At 36.0% G+C, this 21,698-nt stretch overlaps 1 protein-coding gene across 11 annotated transcripts in view; it reads left to right on the top strand.

Annotated features, from left to right (window-relative positions):
- The window catches only part of ADGRB3 (adhesion G protein-coupled receptor B3), a 458,541-nt gene that overhangs the window by 258,851 nt on the left and 177,992 nt on the right, over positions 1–21,698 (top strand). For all 11 annotated transcript variants that reach the window (XM_032104724.1, XM_032104729.1, XM_032104733.1 and 8 more), the window contains 3 exons: positions 6,561–6,707; positions 7,428–7,503; positions 16,265–16,367. In XM_032104724.1, the coding sequence (XP_031960615.1) occupies positions 6,561–6,707; positions 7,428–7,503; positions 16,265–16,367 (326 nt within the window). The remainder of the gene's footprint in view (positions 1–6,560; positions 6,708–7,427; positions 7,504–16,264; positions 16,368–21,698) is intronic.

Raw genomic sequence — 21,698 nt, forward strand, 5'->3', positions numbered from 1 at the left:
GAAGTGATTTTATCTTTGGACTAAGAGAAGGATTTTAATGAAGCCTGCTCACAGGCAGAGTTCTGTAGCAGATCTGGAGATCCGTAAATCAGTCTCCTTTAAATGGGGGTTTCACCATTCGTGTTTTTTGCAAATTGTCTTTAAAATGAGGGGATTTAAGCAGATAGAGAAAATCTATTACAAATATCTTCTTCAATATGTCCATTTGGTTTTTTGTTGATGATCCAGGCAAGACTTTGTTCCCCATGTATCCAACATGGGCTGACTTAAATAAGCTTCTTTATTCTCTAAAAACCAAATTTTTTACATTTAGAGTCAAAAGACTAATTCTAGAATGTGTAAATATTGTTCTAATTGATTCTTCTTAACAGAGGTGTTTTGCAGAAATGCTCAGTATTCTGTGTTTCAACACAAAAACCTTTCATATTCTTTGTTAAAATCATCTCTGACAATATCAATTCTAGTTTACCCAGAAACAGATTTAGCAGGAGCTGTCTCAGAAGGGCAGTAAAACATTGCCTGTTTCAAAAATCAAAATGTGCTAAGTGATGAACTCGAGCAAGTCAAAATAGGATAGGAAAATAGCAAATGATGCTGCTAATATACACATTTTCTGTTTTCTGTAACTGAAATGCAACCAAATTCTGTATCTTAAGTTACTGCAAATTAGAGATCAACATGGTTACTGTGCTGTAAAGCACAACACACCCAGAATATTATCACTTATAAGAAAGCAGAATCAGAACTGGTATTGCAGCTAAGGGGAGACATTTGTAACAACCTGTAAATCAGGTCTACAGCTTCCCCCATGAGGGGAAGAGGAGGGGCAGGCACTGAAGTCTTCTCTCTGGTGACCAGTGAAAGGACCCAAGGAAATGATCTGAAGCTGTGTTGTTGGGGTTTAGGTTGGGTATTAGGAAAAGATTCTTCACTCAGAGTGTGGTTGGGCACTGGAACAGGCATCACAGTGCTAAGGGAAGTGTTCACAGCACTAAGCTTGCCAGAGTTCAACAAGCATTTGGACAATGCTCTCAGGCACATGGTATGATTCTTGGGGTAGGTATCCTGTGCATGTTGTAATTTTAAAACCTGAATCTCTGTTATGAGAACTAAAGTTGCATTTAGTTCATGAGCAAACATCCAGTTGTTTATCTGTCATGTCTTTCAGTGAATCTGATTTTCTGTTCAAATTTATTTATTATTCAAGGGGCTAGTTCCAAAATTTTACCAGTTTTTGTTGGCTACAGGAGGCTAATGGGTGAATACTAAAGAGGAGGGAATTTTTTTCATGACACTTACTTGGTTGCTTTATCTTTTTGTTGGTTATCAATCCAGACCAATCAGAGAGCTACTAGAAGTTTCACTAGGCAGCTTATAACTCACTCAGGGTTATAGGGATCAAGGCAATACATTTCAACTTTTCTAGGCCATGATCTACAAGAGCTACTCATACAGGAACTACACTATATTTTTCGCTCTAAGTTTTCTTGACACATTAATTAGCCACTTTTGTGCTGTTCTAAATAATCTGCTTAAATATCATTCACATATTGTTGTGTGTAACCAGGTCATTTGTATAGTGATGGAAAATGGTCTATTCCTATCAGTTTGGTGTTAATCAGTTACAACAATGTTTTGTATTACTTGGTTGTGGTATGATCAGTTAGTAGTTGCCAATTCTGAAATTTTCAGTAGAACGGTATCAAACAGGTTATCTGCAACTGCAACACAAAAACGAAATAAAGGGAAAAGGAGATGTATTGGTAAAGGATATTAAGAAATAATCCATCACAGTTCAAAGCAATCACTAAATTGAGTAGAGTAGACTAGACTACTTACATGGATTCTTCTGAATCAATAATTATTATGGAAATATCAAATATGTATGTATTCTTATGTGTAATTGAACTACTGTCTTGTAGTTTATACCAAAGTGCATCAAAAAAATACTCAAAGAAGCCTCTTGTCTCAGGCTTCTGCCACCCAGAGCTCAACATGCAGCTTGCACTGCAGATGTGCACAGTGAGCACCTGTACTAAATCACAGAATGATACAATTGTAGAATATGCTGAGTTGGAACAGGCCCATCACTGAGTCCCACTGCTGGGCCTGTGCACGACAACCCCAAGAATCACACCATGTGCCTGAGAGCTTTGTCCAAACACTTCTTGAACTCTGTCAGGCTGGTGCTGTGACCACTGCCCTGGGGAGCCATTTCGGTGCCCAACTGCTCTGGGTGAAGAACCTTTTTCTGATATCCAACTAAACCTCCCCTGACACATTGCCTCAAATCCTGTCTCTGGTCACCAGAGTTAAGAGATCAGTACGTACCCTTCCACTTCCCCTCTTGAGGCTGTTGAACACCACAGTGAGGTCTTTCATCAGTCTCCTCCAGGCTGAACAGACCAAGTGACCTCAGCCACTCCCCACATGGCTTCCCCTCCTGACCCTTCACCATCCTACTCACCCTCCTTTGGACACTCTCCGGTAGCTTAATGTCTTATATTGTGATGCCCAAAACAGCAGACAGGACTTGTAGGAATTGCTGTGATACAAGTAAATAAAAGAGAGAATTTTCCATGTTGGAAGAGTTTAATTTGACACATGAAGATTTTCCTCAACTTCTGCTTAGGTCATTTTCATTTTAGTTTTCTTTTTTTTCCTGTTTTTTCATCTTTTTTTCCTACTTTACATTTTTTTTCTTACTAATATTGTCTTTGACTATTTTTCCAGTAGTATGCAATTTGTGTGTCAATACTGTGCAAAAATACTCATACCACAATGCCTAAAAGTGTCCTTGTTTGCCAAGTGTTCCATCTCACAAATTCAGGACATGATGATTTGGTATATGGTAATTTAAAATAATAACAAAGAAAACCCCTGTGAGAAACCTTTGTTTTTTTTCAAATGAGAAGACATAATCCTTGTGTGGCAATTGCAGAACTGAATCATTTGGGTTCCAGAACTTTAAGCATTGTTTTCTAATACAAACCTAACATTAAAAGAGTACAATAAAGTACAAAGCGAATGATGTCTCATTATCTGTGTATAAGAAACTCGCATTTGAGTTTCTGACATACAAATGACCCAGCACATGAATTATATACATTCCCCTCTAAAAGGCTTGTTGATTTCATTTCACAATAAGTAATTATTTTGTGCTGCAGATTAAAAGTGAGATTGAGAGCCTCACTTCACAATGGAAAGACAGCTGATCATGAGCCAAAGTTTCATTGAAATGAGTCATAGACTAATATTTAATAAGAATATTAGCTCTCCTAAAATATAAAATACAGTTTACAGTGGTACTGAAAAGGTGGGAACTATTTCATGTATCCACCTGGTCATCTTGATAGACCTGAACTTGTCTCCTCCAGTCAAATTCCATTAAATTATCTTACACCTTGGAGCATCAGAGCCCCGTTAGCCACATCCTCATGGAATCATTTGGCAATGTGTCTAAACAAGGACCTTATTATCTCTGTGGATCTGTAAGAAACAGACTTTGAAAGACATGGAATATGCACTACTGACTCATATTCAACTTTCTGTCACCCAGGATGCCTAAGTATCTTTCCATGGCACTGCTTTCCAGCATCTCATTTGCCAGTCTGTGTCTAAATCCAGGGCTGCCCCATCCCACATGCAGAATCTGGTACTTACCTGTGTTGAGCTTCAGATGGTTGGTGATTGCTCAGCCCTCTAATTTACTAGGGTCTCTCTGCAGGGCCTCCCTGCCTTTGAGGGAGTCAACAGCTCCTCCCAGTTTCATACCAACTTGCTTAGTATCCCTTCCAGCCTGCCTCCAGGTCATTTATGAAGTTGTTGACGAGAACAGGGCTGAGGATGGAGCCCTGTGGAACCCTCTAGTGACAGGTCACCAGTCCGATGTCACCCCATTCACTCTAACCCTTTGTGCCTGACCTGTGAGCCAGTTGCTCACCCATCACACAATGTGTTTATCCAGATGAATGCTGGACATTCTGTCCAGAAGGATTCTATAAAAGACAGTATCAAAAGCTTGACTGAAATCCAAAGAGATCGCATTTACTGGCTTCCTTTGATCAGCTAGGTGGGTTACCTTGTCATAAAAGGAAATCAGGCTTGATAAAGCAAGACTTTTGTTTGATTGTAAGTAAAAAAACCTTATCTGAACCATGAATGGAAATATATAGGATCATAGAATCATTTAGGTTGGAAAAGAGCTTCAAGATTATTGAGTCCAACTGTAAACTGTTGGGGTCCCTCCCCCGCCGTGTAGCCCTGGGAGAGGGGCCCTGAGGGCACAGACACGGGGCTTCCCTGCCCCTGCTCAGCCTAGTTCCCATTGGTTGGTTTGTGTTCCCTGCGCGGGCAGAAGGACCCTTGGTCCCGTGACTGGAACAGTTCCGGGGCAGAGCCCCGGCCATGCGGCTGGAGAAATAAACATCTCTGAAACATCTAGCAAGAATCTGTCTGTCCATATATATTTCCTTTCCACGGGACTCCTGGTTTGATATATGCGTGTTGCAGGATCCCCACTGCGACAGTAAACCAAACACTGCCCAATAAATACATATATTTATATTTATTCCATATAAGACATAAGTCAGATTTTTAGGTTTTATGCTTTGGTTTTGTTATTCATCACCTAAATAATAACAAGTATTTTGGAGTTTTTGGTTCTGGGTATTGTTTAGGTACTATGATAAATGGCCCTATTTAAAATACAGAGGGAGATGGAGTACAGAAAGTACTATCCTAGACCCTCACCATTTATCCAGTACTAAAGTGGTTTTCTGTTTTGCAGAGTGAATTCCATTGAATAACATTGATTTCCTATTTCAATAAAGGGAACTGTCGGCCAAAAGGTGGATGAAATATTAAGGCTCTACTATCTAATTAGATAGATAGATAGATAGATACACAGATAAATACTGTGCAAGTAAAAAAAAAGCCCAGTATTGTCTTATACAGGCTGTATTTAATTTTGAAAACTAAATAACTGTTAGTTTAATTTTATTTATGTGGAAAATAAAATTATTTTAAGAACTACTGGAAAAAATCCATTTTTACAATGTGAATATATTCTGTATAACCATTGATTGCATGTGAAAGCACACAATCCATTTTATGCCCCAGTAATTCTGAAACATCTGAACTCTATTCCCTCCACATACCACCTGAAAATTCACAAGACTAAGCACCCCCTTAGTGCTGGGAATGGATTTGCCATTGCAGCCTGGAGGGGATTGTAACTAGCATTATAAAGCCCTGATGATAGTTTTATAATGGAAAGTCTGAAACAACCTCAAGTACCGCCTCATTAATGTGATTCTGTAATACATAACCAGTCTAATTTGAAAATAAGAATCAGTTATTAAGGAATACATTTGTGGAGTTAATATTGTTAACTTCTTAATTTTGCTCTTCTCTTGTATTTGAATTAGTTTTCTTTCAAATAAAATCTTCTGATGAGGCACCTAATGGTTTTCTACTTTAACTTTTCTGTTCTGCTTGTTTTTACAGCTGTTCCCCATGGTATTTATGTTTAACCCCCTTGCAGAGTCCTTGGCAGTGAAATCATTATGCAGATCAAAGTATAGTCCTGATATCCAAACTCTTCCAACTACATTAGCCTCTTCATAAATTGATTAGGAAAGACATTGCACAGGAAATGGCTATCAAGATGGCTTACGTTAAGAATGGAGCTAGTGCTCCAGATGTGTTTTCTGAGTGTGTGTACATGCTTGCAGCCTTGTCAATTCCGTTAAAGTAGTTTGAGTCTTACTAGACACTGACAGTGTTGCCATGGAGTTGTACTTGGATTTCACAGCAAAGCTGAAACTGATTTCCAGATGAGAGTTGAGTTAGAAAATGGGGAGAAAACCAGAACGAGTAAACAAATTTCCAAACTATCCTTAGATTTGATACCTACTTTTTCTGTCTTGCTATATCTATTACAGATATAACACCTATGTTGTTTGGGTGTTGAGTTTTTTTAGATGGAAAAAATATAATTAAGAATTCAGAATTGAGATTATTCTTTCAAGGAAAAGCAATAAGATGCTATACTGCATTACTTTACTTTGTGTGAAAATGAGGTCTTTTAATATGTGAATCTCCTTAATGGATCTATCTTGAGATTGTGCCTGTATAGAGGATAAAAGCTCTGATATTGCTTCATTAGCCTGTATCAAGAAGTTTTGTTTCCCAAAGCAATTTTCAGCATCTTTTTCCTTTTATTGTCACATTTGATTATTTTAGAATTTGCTCTGAAGACACAACAATGTCCTTATGTGTTAATTTCAGGGTATAAGATGGTACATTCAATAATCCCTGTTAAGAAATTAAATCAGAATCTGGCTGACAAATGTTACAATCAATATCACACAATTAATCCGTAGTAGACTGCATAATAAACAGAAGATTATGCTTTCTGAGCCAGTTAATGTCCTATGAATTCCTGCTTTACTTGAAATGTGTCATTAAAAGTTTTGTTATTGCTGTACTGTTGTCACTCTATGATGCTTTAACATATGAAACACAATTTTATTTGATTTTATGATTTTTCTTACTAGTGGCTAGCATTCAGAAGCTTCCTGCTGCATCTGTTTTAACTGACATCAATTTCCCCATGAAAGGAAGAAAAGGAATGGTTGATTGGGCACGAAACTCAGAGGACAGGGTTGTCATTCCAAAAAATATCTTCACTCCTATGTCAACAGGTAAAAAAGCGTATCAGCATGTTAATTTTCTATTAGCTTTAGCAAGGAAACTCTGCATGTGTCTCATGGGATCACTGTATAATATAGGATTTGTTCTTTTATTCCTCTACCCATAGTTGATCCTAGAGAGAAATGAATGGGCTTAATTTCAGCACCTTGATAAAAAGTGCTGCACAAATCCTAGTCATTATTTTCTACAGCAAAGAGACAATGCTTTACTTAGTTACTGTGCACAGGATTTAATCTGTGTGATCTGAGGTGAGCTGAAGTGCAGCTCCGCTGAACCCCCTGAAGCTGCTGTACTCCAGCAGACATAACTCTTACCCAAGGAAGCTCAGCAGGCAAATTAGCCTAACTTCAGGTACAATTTACAAATATCATTGCAGTGCGGGTCTCTGACAGTAGAGAATTTACTCACTAAGCCTTAAACTCTACAGACATTCTTTGAGAATGCTTAATTATAAATGTAAGTGAACTAGCATGGATGTCAGTATACAATGATGGATGTCTTGAAAATGTGATTTTCAGTGGTTTAAATCTTTCGATATGCTCCTGACAGTGCTACATTTTTATGACAGACTTCCAGGATATAATTCAAAATTATGATGGTTTATTTAAAATAAAACTTATATTACAAAGATAGATGATATTCAGAGATTTTTATGCTGATGAACGCTTGGGAAAGAGAGTTTTAAAATTTTTTTTCCTTATTCTTTTCAGAACTTGATGAATCAACTGTATTTGTACTTGGAGCAGTGCTATACAAAAATTTAGAACTCATTTTGCCCACTTTGAGGTAAGAAATTTCATAAATACAATATGAATTGACGTATTTCAGGATCATAACTATACTATATGTCAAGATAAAAGCAGACAGTCAAGACTATTTGCATATTAGTATAGCTGGATTTTTTTTTCATTATATTTATAATGTATATGCATATATTAATCTCTCCATCATGCTTAGTTACTTGCATGATAGAAATAGCCTTTGCATCAAATTGCCTTAATTTATATTTTATATAATCTATATTAAACTTAATTACAGAAATTTTTGATCAGAAGTATATGCAGTGATGTACCTTAATGGTCAGACCACTTGAGCTTCAATCTACTGTTTGTCCAGATAGTACAAATGGTCTCGTAATGACATCATAGCTTGACATACTAAAGTTGTCTGCTCAACTTCTACAGAAGTCTCTAGCAGTAGTTTTCCAAACATTTTTTCAGTGCAAATTGTATTCAGAAGGGACAGCATAGCTATAGAGAGGATCCGTTTTAGAAACAAGACATGCATGTGCTGAACAGCTGGAGTATATAAGTTTTGAGGGCCACACACATGCAGAAAGATACAGGAAGGCCTCTTGTTTCACTTTTTCCTTTTTGTACTTGCCAGAAGACAATTTGGAAATAAATATTTCGCCTCCTCTTTTCTAATTACCAGTTATGATAATTTCGTGGTCCATTAATACTACCTTATTTTATATGATCCTGTGCACCATTGGTCTACTAATGCCCTTTTACAGTAAAAGAAACACATGCAGATGGTGTCACAATAGGTCCTACTGAATTCACAATAATTAGAAAAGATGGTAATAAGGAAGCCACCAGATCACCTTTCCCTACTCTATTTAGCCAAAACATCAGGATTTGAAACAAAGAATGGAAAAACAAGAGGTTTTTACCAAAATCTATCTAAAAACAAAAAAAACACTAATTCCTAAGAAAATTTAAAATCTACTTCCTAGCAAAGTTTCAACGTGCTGTGGAATGAGTAGCTGCAAGTTAGGGACAGAAATCTCTCTGAGGTAGAGCACAATTTGAACAGTGATGTCCTGACAGGACACCTGGAAGCCTAAAAGTGCTGGCAAGGGCCATCTGTGCTTAAGGCATGATATAAATGACAGCTCATCCACTTCTGAAGTGTTGTTAAGCACTTCCCATTTGTTGTACCAGTTTCTGAAATTAGCCAGGAAGGAAGAGATGTTTGTAAAAGATTTTTTTTTTTTTACCCCATACTCAAAGAACCAGTGACAACTGGCTTATTTGAGTTAGTTCTTTTTGGTAGACTTTAGATAAAAATCTGACAGTCCTAGGAAAGCATCAATGTGGCTATGTACTTTTCAGACGTTTATATTGTAAACTACAGTCTATGGTCATGCCTTTTCAGCCTTCACAGGTCTCTAGTTTTAATTTACAGAAAAACGGTGTAAATGTTAAATTCTGTATGTTTGCTTATATGAAAAGTCTTTCAGAGCCCTTATTTCATCCATTAGAAAAGTGAGGTTTATATGCCTTACTAGATTTTCCCTAGAAACAATACTATTGTTTTTAAAATTATTCCCAAGTAGCAGGAATAAGGGCAGAACAGGGACATAAAAGTATAGCAGTGTAAACGCTATGGATTATAAGTGCTTTTTGGTTCCCAAATATTTTGCTTTTGTCTGTTCTGCTTTCAGCTGGTTACTGATTTGCACTGCTAATTTAACCACTTCTCTGTACAGTTCAGTTCATAGATAGGTTTTGTGACTTATTTTACCAAAATGGTCTAATAATCTATGTATATCTATTCAAAAATGAAGTCTTTAGAAATTCAAATACAAAGGTATCCTACTTTGCCTCTGAATTTGTTCAATATTCTTTGAATCTAATTCTCAGGTGCCTGTAAAAAGGAACCTAGCACTATTACTCTCTTATGTATGTGAATTAGGAATAAAAGTAATTATTAATCTGTGATATAAAAATATAACACATATTCCTCTAGTGTCTTCTTTGTCTGGAATATAGCACTTTGCATTTCCTTAATGAAATACTTTTCTTATGATGAAGCTATACTGAAACTTTTAAGCTTACATCTCTTACCTCACCAGGAAGTGTATCACGCAGGATTTCTTTTCCCATGGCAATCATATTCAAAATATGATCTCATGGGCTTAAAATAGTACCTCAGAAAAGTCACAATTTCAAACTGCTTTCATAGAATTATAGTGTCATTGAAAGGTCTGCCTCCAAATATCATCTAATTCTAACTTCCCTCCATGGGCAGGGACACTTTCCACTAGACCAGGCTGCTCACAGCTCCATCCAGCCTGACCCTGAACACTTGTAATGACAGGACATCCACAGCTTCTCTGAGCAACCTGTTCCAGTGTCTCAACACCCTCATTAAAATTTTTTTCTTCCTTATGTCTAATCTAAATTTATCATGTTTCAATTTAAAGCCTTTGTGCCTTGCCCTGTCACTACAGGTATTGGTAAAAAGTCTCAGTCTTTATCTTAGTGTCCCTTTAATAATCGAAAGCCTGCTATAAGGTCTTCATGGAGCTTTCTGTTCTCCAGGATGAACAACCCCAACCCTCTGAACCTTTCTTCATAGGAGAGATGTTCCAGCCCTCTGATCATTTTAATGGCCCTACCCTGGACCTCTTTCATGCCTTTCTTGTGCTGGGAATTCCACAGATGGACATAGCACTCTAAGTGGTGTTTCACAAGAGCAGAGCAGAGGGGCAGAATCACCTCCTTCTCCCTGCTGGCTGTGCATCTTTTGATGCAGCCCAGCATCAGGGTACAATTGACTTTCTGGGCTGCAAGCCTGCATTGCCAGCTCATGTTCAACATTTCATCTACCAGTGTCCTCCAATATTTCTTGATAGGCTGCTCTCAATCCTTCTATCCTCTAGACTGTATTGATACCAGGGATTGCTTCAACCCAGATGCAGGACCTTTCAATCAGCTTTGTTGAACTTCCTGAGTTTTTCAAGGACCTGGCTCTCAAGCCTGTGAAGGTCCCTCTCGATGGCATCACTTCCCTCCAGCATGTCACCCACACTGTGGTGTCATCAGAAAACCTGCTGAAGGTGCCCTCAATCCTTTTGTTCGTGTCATTGATGAAGATACTCAATACTATTGAATGCATTTTGACACCTTCAGATATTTTAATGTTCATTCAGATAGAGTACCAGCAAAACCTTTGATACTGTCTTCCATGGCATTCTCCTGGAGAAACTGGCAGCCCATGGCTTGGACAGATACTCTTTTCACTAGGTAATAAACTAGCTTGGATGAACAGGCCCAGACTGGTCGTGAACGGTACTACATCAGGTTGGCAAACAGTCTCTAGTGGGGTTGCCCAAGGCTCAGTATTGGGGCCAGCCCTGTTTAATGTCTTCATTTATGATCTGGGTGAGGGGATCAAGTGAACCCTCAGTAAGTTCGCAGATGATACTAAGCTGAATGGGAGTGTTGATCTGCGGAGGCCAGGAAGGCTCTGCAGAGGGATCTGGAAAGGCTGGTTCAGTGGGCAGAGGCCGGTGGTGTGAGGTTCAACAAGATAAAGTGCTGGGTTCTGCACTTGGGTCACAACAACCCCATGCAGCATTACAGTCTGGGAGAAGAGTGGCTGGAAACCTGCCTGGTGGAAAGGGACCTGGCAGTGTTGGTTGACAGCAGCTGAACATGAGCCAATGGCATCCTGACCTGTATCAGCAATAGTGTGGCCAGCAGGACCAGGGCAGTGATTGTCTGGTTGTACTCTGACTCGCTCCCTGATGAGGCCACATCTCAAATCCTGTGTTCAGTTCTTGGCCCCTCACTGTGAAAAGGACATTCAGGTGCTGGAGAATGTCCAGAGAAGGGCGATGGAGCTGGTGAAGGGTCTGAAGCAAAAGTCCCATAAAGAGAGGCTGAGGGAGCTGGGGTTATTTAGCCTGGACAAAAGGAGGCTCGGGGGGGACCTTTTCACTCTCTACAACTCCCTGAAAGGAGTTTGTAGCCAGGTGGTGGTTGGGCTCTCCTCCTAGACAACAAACAACAGGACAAGAGGAAAAGGCCTCAAGCTCTGCCATGGGAGGTTCAGGTTGGATATCAGGAAGAATTTTTCACTGAAAGGGTGGTTAAGCACTGGAATGGGCTTCCCAGGGAGGTGTTGGAGTCCCTATTCCTGGAGGTGTTCAAGAAATTACTGGACATGGCACTTAGTGCTATGGTCTAGTTGACAAGGTGGTGACCAATAGAAGGTTGGATTTGATGATCTTAGATGTCTTTTCCAGCCTAGGTGGTTCTGTGATTCTGTAATTTGAAATTGGAAAAAAAGCTGCAACTGTGGTTAGTGCTGAATTTGTTATTACTCTGTGGAAATTAGAACTGACATGCAGGTTTTAAAGTGATCTTTATTATGGTCTGTTTTATTGTTTTGAACTTGTTCAGGTACATGAATGAAGGTTTCTATACATCCCACTGCATTTGGAAAAGGTTTATTGTTGTTTGCTTGCATTTTGCAATGAAAAAATATCATCTTACATGTGCTAATATTAATTACTCGTTGTACTAATATTGCTTAACTGTAATAAATATTATCATAATAACCACATTAGTGCTGAAAATAATGAAATGCGTCACTGCATTACTGTTGTCTATGGAGCAAACGCTGTAGGATGAGAAGGAATGTAACATCATCTATTTTTTATATGATGCCTAGAAGTGCACAACACAGGAATTAAAAAACCATTCTGGATAAGTATTTTATGTGATGCTTTTTCTAAGTATAATGACAGTTAAATATATATCAAGGGTGGGAAGGAAGAACAAAAATTAAACCAAGGTAAAATAAGTAAAACATGGTTGAGTTTGAAGGCCATCATTTACACCTTAAAAACCTGATAATAAAGGTGATTTCTACCAGCTGCATTTAGATATCTAGAAAGGTTTACCAGTTCCCATGTGATTGCATTTCCTGGCTTTACAGGAGTTAGGGTGTGAATAAAGAAAGTATTTGGTTGTAGTTTCCAGAAGAATAAAGGTGACATGCACTCCAATACATTCCTTATTTTTATCACTAGAAGGTATGCAAACTTCTGCACCATCACAAGGAACTGCTTTAAAAAAAATAAATAAACAAAAAAAAATTTTAAATCTCAGTATATCTTTAGGGAAAGTCTTCCAAAATACCTAACCACAGAATCCCCATCTGGTACATCACAGGTTTTCTGTGAGTAAAATGAGGATTTCGTTATCTAGGACAGCCAAAATTAGCTGCATTTTACCATACGTGTTTGATTTTTCTTGGTTTTACTAGCATAGTATCTATTAAAAGTGAACACAGTGTGAGATGGGAACTTGCAACTGCATTAATATAGAAGTTTCTGGACTTGTGTTTAATCCTACTGGTACATGTACATTCAGAGAATTTTGCAATGAGTGTTTAAATGAACATTTAGGGAAACAAAAACTTCCTCATAAAACTAGAAGAATTTTTTTTCCATGCACAAGTAAATAAACTTCCTCTGATTCCTAATATACTTTGCTGCATTGCACTGTTCTTGTATTGTCTTATGGATTTGTTAATAGCAGATACTGAAATATCGAATATTTTCAGAACTCTAGACTATTATTTCCAAAGTTCTTGTGCCCCTGAGCACACTTATGTTATTGTTAAGTTCACAGAAAATTGATTCTCAGTACAATACTCCTCTAAAAGATATTATATATAATTTCTCTCTTGAGCACTTTGAAGGAATACATTGCATATTGCCATAATGTAAGACAGTTTTTAACTTTAAGAAATAAGAACAAATAAAGAATCAATGATTTTGCTATATCAAGCTTTTTTTCCCATCACTTAAACAGCCACCATAAATTTCCTGCTCAAATTTTCTTCACTGAAGTGTTCTCTTCCCCCATTTGAAACATCATTCCTAACCCCGACCTTCAGGTGCTGTACAACCAAAAAGGCCCTTAAATTTCCTCAGGTCAGCTTTGTTAGACCAAGGATGTACCTCAGTCAGGCTTTTATTGCATCACATTACAGCTTTAGCTTTTGTAGTTTTTCTGTAATGTATACAACTTTTACACATTTATAACTTCGATCTTACTGTCTTGCAATAGCAACATGCCTTATTCATAAGTTCATTTTTCTTGAGTAACATGGATTCATTCTAAAAAGAAAAGAAAACATGAATTTCATACTACATAGGATCAATATGATTTCCCTTATATAAAAGAATACCCTCAAAATTTATACCCTGGTAGGAAAACAGCTTAATAAAATAGCTCTATTTTATTAATATCATTATTAACTCAGATCAGAAAAAAGCTCTAGGGCAGCAGCTCTGAAAGCATTTCTTGAGCTTTAACTCCATCAAACATTGCTATCTTGAATCTTCAAGGACTTTTCCATAGTTTCCAAGAAATTGAATAGATTGTTTTTGAATAATTTATTTCAAAACTTAACCCTGATGAGCATCTTTCTGGACAGTCAGCAGAGCACCATCCTCTACAACTTCATTTCTCATTACAGTTGAATTTTCGATTCTTTTTGATGAAGGAGAAGGAGCTAATGGTGAAGTCACTCTCCACCATAAAAAAGCTGTAAGGTAATGCATTTGCCCAGGAAGTGTGAGATAGATCATTCCCATTCTATGCCATTCGCAACATGAGAGGGACTGGAACTGTCCGAGGACATTTTGTAAAAGCTGATTACTTAAATTCCTGGATAAGTGTTCTCAGAACTGGGCTGCTGTTTTAAAAAAATATCTTCAACAGAGATAGCAGTGGTTTTGAGATTTTTTCAAGTTTTTGAAAATTTTTCAACTACAAATCTTTGAGCTTTAATTTAGAGACATCTTAATATGCTCTGTGAGTTTAGAATATGCTTTAGAATATACTTACCAGATTGTATTCTTCTAGGGACTGTCCAAGCAGTTAAATATGAAATATGCACATAGGCATTGAGCCCAGACAGGACAGTGACGAGGGATACAGTTTTCATTTCACAGTGATATAGGCAGTTTTATTTATTTTCTTGTGAAGCAGTCTGCTAGGGGTTCTTGAAAATGTAAGTAGATTGATAGAGTTTTAATGAGACTGAGGTTAAATGGATGTGCTGAGGTTACAAACTAGACACTTAGATGTTCTTTCAGATCTCACCCTAGAACTGTCAGAACTGCACTAAAATGAGATACGCCAAGGAAAACTTTCTTGATCACGAAGACTGACTGTAGAAGAGTACTGAAGTAGCAGTATTTCCAATAGTTTGCATGAATTTCCAAAATTGAAATAATCTCTTAGTAGATAGTAAGCACCATTTTCACTTGTCATTATATGTTAGAGAAATCAGGTTTTTATTTATTTGGAGTTTTATTTGGTTTGGGGGGGTTGGGTTTTGGGGTTTTTTTATAATTATAGATATTCAGCTACTGTAATTCTACAGAATGCACTGAAAATTTGCTAAACATTAAATGTTAGCCTGACTGATACATTTTTGTCAATAATATGTGAGACTTCAAAGTGTAACCAAAGGGAAGAAATAGGAATTAAGTAAAACAGAAAGTCAGTTCCGTTATATTTTCATTATATGATTTGGCTGAGCAAAATTGGACTAGAACTCATACCTTGCCCCAGAAGAACAATTTCATTCCTTGTGCTGAATGAAATGCCTGCTGAGCTAAGTTTCTATTACTGTAGCCATGGCAATTCCTGTTTCAATGATCCAGCAAAATGGAATTCTCTCCTAAATACAAACTCCCTAGAGAAAATAAGCAATTAAACAACAACAGCAGCAAAAGAATATTTATAATGTCTATTATAATTACATCCAAACTGCCTAGTTTTGTCTTTGATAACATCCACCTGTGAATATGCCTTTCTGTGAGGTGCGGAAAGAAGCATTACATACAAAGTAAAACCATAATGATCACCGGAAGCAGTCAGGCTGATAACTGATGGTCATTCTAAACCTGACAGGGTCATAAGAAGCAAAGGATCTCATACATGAACATCATGTCAACATGTCTTTCTGCCTGTATTAGCATAATCTTGGCATTACTAGCTCTGTCCTAGAAAGGTTGCTATGATACATAGTGATCCACATTTTACATGAAAAGAGAAATTGATGATGAATTAGAAAAATGGACAGAAAGTTATTATTTTGCATAACCCAGTATAATAATGTAAGACCAAATCTAATCTTCCATATGAGAAAAAATTCATTGGCTTGGCAGGATTTCAGTCAGGGCACAATTGTGGTTTAAATTCTAAAAAGTATTTAGTTGATGAAGTTGCCCACTCATATACCAAATACAATTTTTTTAGAATTGGAAACAGGTATACTTTTTTCATGAGCACAGAATCAACAGAACTGTACAGTCTCCCATTGTACTTACCCACCTTCACAATCTTACAGTTAACAGTCAGGAAAAAACCCAACACAGCACTGTGGAAGAAAAATGACTATTTTATAAAACATACCTAGTGGGTCTATGTTGAAAGAAGTAGATGAGATACACTCAAACATGCACAGAATGTTTATGTCATCAATACATTCTTTTAATTAATAAATTGTACTTTAAGGAATTACTTCTGTGCCATTGGTGCTTTTCAGTGTTCAATGCGTTGAGTACAGTTGAAATAAGTGTTTTCACCACTTCCAAACAAATTATTTTCTCCCTTAATATTTGTCAACTAAGTCACAGAAAATACTCCATTACATCTTTAAATGTAGTATTAAAAGTCTCATTTAACCTTATAAAAACTTAAATTTTCCATTTTTACATTTTTTACAGGAATTTTACAGTTGTTAACTCAAAAATCATTGTTGTTACTATACGACCTGAGCCTAAAACTACAGATTCTTTCCTGGAGATAGAACTGGCTCATCTGTCTAATGTAAGTACAAGGGTAGTTGATATGCTTTTACAAGAATATTTGCCAAATCATATGAGAGAAAAGAAGTGGTGTTGTTTTAAATATCAGGTTATAAAATGCAGTTTAACTTCTAAAATTTAATCTCAGGAACAGTGTAACAATCTTTGAAAGGAATGTGTACTTGATCAGGCATGTGTATAAACAAAACAAAATTAATTGTCGTTTTGTGAATGTTGAGGTTTTTTATTAAACAGCAATTTCTGTTGAAGAGTTTCCATTAAATGCTTTCATGGTTACAATTGAAAATGTATCATTGTACTGATGCTTAACCTTTTGCTCCCTGCATATTTCATAGAGCTACAATAGTTCTTCAGGCCCTTTCTTCTTTTCTTTGATTATTTTATAGAAGCTGGTTTTTACTTAACCCATCGTAGCAGACTACAAAAATGCTCTGGTTCCAATTTAGCTTACAGTCCTAATAAATGTTTGAGATTTTTTGTCATTTAAATTCTATATTTCTCAGGCTTTAATCTCATATTAAAAATGTTTTAAATGTGAAAATAAAAAGGACTTTCTTTCCAAATACATGAAAAATATTTAGACTTTTTCTTTCTGTTTTCAGCGGTCTCCCAGCACTCACAAGGAAAATAAAATCTATCTTTTGTGGAAAATTTTCGTCATATACAATATTGGGAAAATAACATTAAGTGACAAGCATGGGAGTAATTTATGTGAAGGCACAACTTATAAACTCTCTCTGTTTATGTTACTAAGAGCTAGAGTTTGCTTTGAATAAAGTCATAAAGAGTCAGTTAGAAGAGACAGTTACTGGAACTTTTGAAAATAGTATTGTTATACAAAAATCTTTAAAGCTGTAATTTTTAAGTTATAAACAGTTACTCAAGTGGTCATATAGATACAATTCAGCTAGAGAAGTTCCAAATATTTCAGTCAGTAGCAAAATTGAATTAGTGACTCTGGGCAAAAGTATGAAGAAAACTTTTTGAACTCTAGATCTTTAAATTACATTTTACTCAAGGTTAGAAGAAACTGTTTTGACATTAATGGGCATTATGATCAGCCATTCAGTTCCCAGAAAAATGCCAATGCAAAGAACACCTCAGTGAAAGTTCGGCGGAAAAAAAGGAACAGAGGAACATAAACTGAGCTGATTCCTTACTTTTCAATAACATTGAAAGTGTATTGATGAAGAATTGTGTCGATTTGGGGTTTTATGGTTCTCTGTTTCTGTTTATTTTTAAGATGGTTTATGACATGTAGATTTCATTTTCTGTTTTGTTTTATTTTCTTTCAAACCTAAATTACATTGTATATATTAGGAGAAAATATCAGTCTTCAACATAACTTTTGTTTCTGTCAGATATTTCACTTAAAATATTACGATATATTTGCTGAAGTAAACACAAATTAATCCTATATATCAGGGGAAGAACCAATCAGCTTTGCAATAGAATACTTGTTTTGGTCTTACTAAGATCATTATTAGGAAGAATTTATGGTAATTTTCAATGCTATATTTTATAATCTATTATTTTAAAAATGATTGGGGGGTTACTTACAGAAATTGCAGAATATAACATTTATATTTTGAAATTGAAATCACTACTTGAAAAAGTAGCAGGTAAGAGGGCCCATGGGGTAGCAGGTAAGAAAATGATTCTCATTAATTTGGTCACATGCAAGAAAACAAATTTAAAAATTATATAAGAAAATAATACTGGTAAGCAATGTATTAGCATTGAAAATATTTCTAGACCAAACACAAGCTAATAAAACAAGCACAACACAGGCAAGACTAGACTAATAAAAGGTTGAACTGCTAAACCCAGAAGCTGAAATTCTACAAAATTATTAGAGAGGGAATTTTTTTTCATCTTTTTTTAATCCGTCCTTTTGATTAATTTACAGAGCAAGTTTTTGCCAAGTTTGAAAATCTTGAAAATTAAACTTCATTGTTACAAAAGATCAGATCATATCTTGACAAAGCAGAAAGGTAATAACCTTGCCAATACATATCAGAGCATTTCTTTTTTTTTTTGGTTCAGTTTTTGTCCTATAATATAATCCAGAGAAGCATCAAGTGCTTGGATCAAATTTTCATCCCTTAAACTTACATACATTCTCCATTTATGTAGGATCTCAATCCACCTGAGTATACAAGTTGGATTGGCAGATACAATGACAATATCTTGCTCCGGAAAATCCATTAATACAAATCAGTTATGTAATTTTAATATCTTTAAACATTTGGTCATTTGTGTTCAAGACATAGCCTTCATCATGGAACTTTGGCTTAAAGAAATAAGGCTGTAGATGCACAGAAATAATATTTTGTAAGTTTGAGCATTCAGTTAAACGGAATCTAATTCTAATCTTCTTTGCTATAATTTTCTCACCTGAAAATAAGGATTTATTCTATTATAACATATTACCATAGGACAGGCTTTATGTACATACAACAAGATAAAATCATTGCTAATATATCTTTAATATTTGATAACGGCTCATTGATTAAACATTATGTCAGCTAAATAGATTAATTATTAAACAGAAAATAAAATATATTCTCTTTCATCTGATTTTTTTTAATGTTTCTGTTATATTTGTTCTTTTCAAACCTTTGTTCTTGAAAATGCTGTTCATTTATTTAGAACAGTTTGTTTGCAAATTGATTTAATGATGATATTTTAAGCATTTTGTAGTATATAGCATTTTGCCTACTAGTATATAGGAGTATATCCACACATTTGTTCTTTTACCGCCTTATCTACTGACTAAATTAGGTAGATAAGAGATTATGAAAAAAAGATGGGCAAATGGATAGTTTAAAAAGAGTTAATATGGCTAATTAAAATCAGGCTTAAAACACCAATTTATTCAAAATTTGTAATAATTTCTTCATTTTATATCAAAACTATCCAGTTTATTAATAAAACTGGAGGATTATCTTTTGGAGGAAGTGTAAACCACGATTACATGTGCTGTTTGAAATATATTGCGTGGTATTTGGATTTGTAGATAATTACAAATATAACAGAGAGCTGACCAGAGTGGAATGTGAGTTGCAATGCATCACTGCTCAGTTGGTTAGAGCATTGTGCTAATAAAAAATAGCACCAAGGTTGTGAGTTGAACCCCCGTATGGCCATTCACTGAAGAGTTGGGCTTGATGATCCTTGTGGATCCCTTTCAGTTCAAAATATTCTGTGATCTGTGATTTAGAGAACATGATATTTGGTCTTATAAAGTGTGAACATGTAGATGAATATGGCCACGTTTTTCCAGTAGTTTGATTAAAGAGACACCAAAGCAATCTTTAAAAAAAATGCACAACTCAAACAGAATCCTATTTGCTCTAGAGAGAATATGAGCTCTCACCTTCTGATAGCACAGAAGTTTACTCCAGGGCCACTAGAATAAGGAGCCAGCAGTAGCCCAGGACATGAAATGTTCAGTGAGACTGAAAACCTGGGCAACAAAACAGCTGGCACTGTGCTGGATGGCTGTCAAAGTTGCCAATCACATCTTGAAAGTTCAGTTTTATATGCCAGGGATACATACACATACATACACACATATGGCCATTTTTGAGATATCCAAGAAATGTGCTGTAGTGTATAAATCAATGCCACAGCAGTTGTAAACACTAATGAACACAGTAGCTGCTTCCTTAGCTGCAGCTGAGTAATTAGCTGGTAAGAGCACTGCCCTCACAGAGAGCCATGGCTATCGGAGACAGCTCTACAACAGCCCTGCAACATTGCCAAGAGGTACCCCAGAGAGGCTGTGAAAAAGGTTAACAGATTAAAGACAAAGAAGCAAATACAGAAACAAGCTCTTTGTGGTCCTTGCAGTGCTTGAAGGGTATTTGATCAGGTATCAAAAGAGGAAGAAGTTCTGAAAGGGTGCTGTGTCCTTGCAATCTGCCACTTCTGGTGGAACAAACTCTCACACAACACTTTCTTTAGGAGCAGGAGCAGTATTTATCCTGCTTCCCATGTTTCTGCTTAATCTCTCATTGGTGACTGCAGTGGCCAAACATACACTTTCTTTTCATTTGAATACATTTCAAAGAGAGCAAAGTGTGTGATCTGAGAGCAATTTTATCAGGCTTCAGTTTTCTGCAAAGGCTTTTATTTCCTTCTATTTTGTAGATTTCTTTATAATGGACATTTTTTCTGAAAGCGTTTTTTTATTCATTCTATTTGCACTCTGGGAATAGCAAGCATAAACTGTATGATGTCCACTGCTAGGAAAGACAAGTCTTAGATCTGAGAGATGCAAAGCCTTGTTATTATGCAGCTATAGGAGTACTTTTTTAATGTGCATGTAACTGTATCAGATTTCAAGTAGAACTTCACCCAGACTAATGATAAAAATTAATACTCTTATAAAATTACATTTTAAAGAGAATTTAATTCTGCACTGACATTCTTTTGTTCTTAATTTTTATCCTTCTACCTCTTAGTCCATCAATGTATCTGAAAGCTCCTGGCTAGTGATGCAAGGCCTGTTCTCTTGAGTCTCAACTGGCCTGTTATCCACTGCTTTGTCCTGTGCTCTCTTCCCCTTCCTCTTCTTTATCTTATAAATACTTCAGGGGATGGAGCATCCTTTATTTATGTTTGTACAGTGCTATGTAAATATAAAGTTCCATAAGTATATGTTGGTTTTAAATATTTATACTCTACTCATAAAATTCAGTGCAGTCAGCAAAATACTAAAGTAGAGGTTCAAAATTTCCCTAAATGCCTCTCTCACAAGGACCTTTTTTATCTTTGACAAAGAGGTAGGTGGATTAATTTAAATATTTAATAGATTTTTACTTTACAGGTTGCCATGTTTTTTTCTATAAATAAATCACTTTTGAGAATAAAATATTAAGGTGTGTTTTTTTATATGAAAGTACCTCTATATCTACTGCATCTACACTGTTCACTAGCATTAAGATCCAAAAATAGTGGATTCCTCCTGTTTCTTCTTCAAATCACTTGTGATTTTTTAAAAGTATTTTTTTATTCTATATTTTATATAATTTGTTTGTGTAGTTCTGACTCCTGGGAATATCTAATGCTTATGATGAACAGGAATGTATTTTAGCAGTTTTAAGTACTTCTAAGTCAATTTGAGTGAATTTTAATTTTGTCTCAACACTTCCTCAGCAGCAAAATAAACGAGTAATTATATAGATTTTTCAATTTCCAAAAAAGTTCTCAATAGTTCATTGATTTGTAATAAAAAACCTAGATTCCCATTCTGTTCTAAATCAAATCGGAAATCTTCCACTGACTTTGAAGACAGAGGAGCCGGTATTGTAAAGCTCAACCACAA

This window comes from Corvus moneduloides, chromosome 3, assembly GCF_009650955.1.
Source record: "Corvus moneduloides isolate bCorMon1 chromosome 3, bCorMon1.pri, whole genome shotgun sequence".
Classification (NCBI taxonomy): Eukaryota; Metazoa; Chordata; class Aves; order Passeriformes; family Corvidae; genus Corvus; species Corvus moneduloides.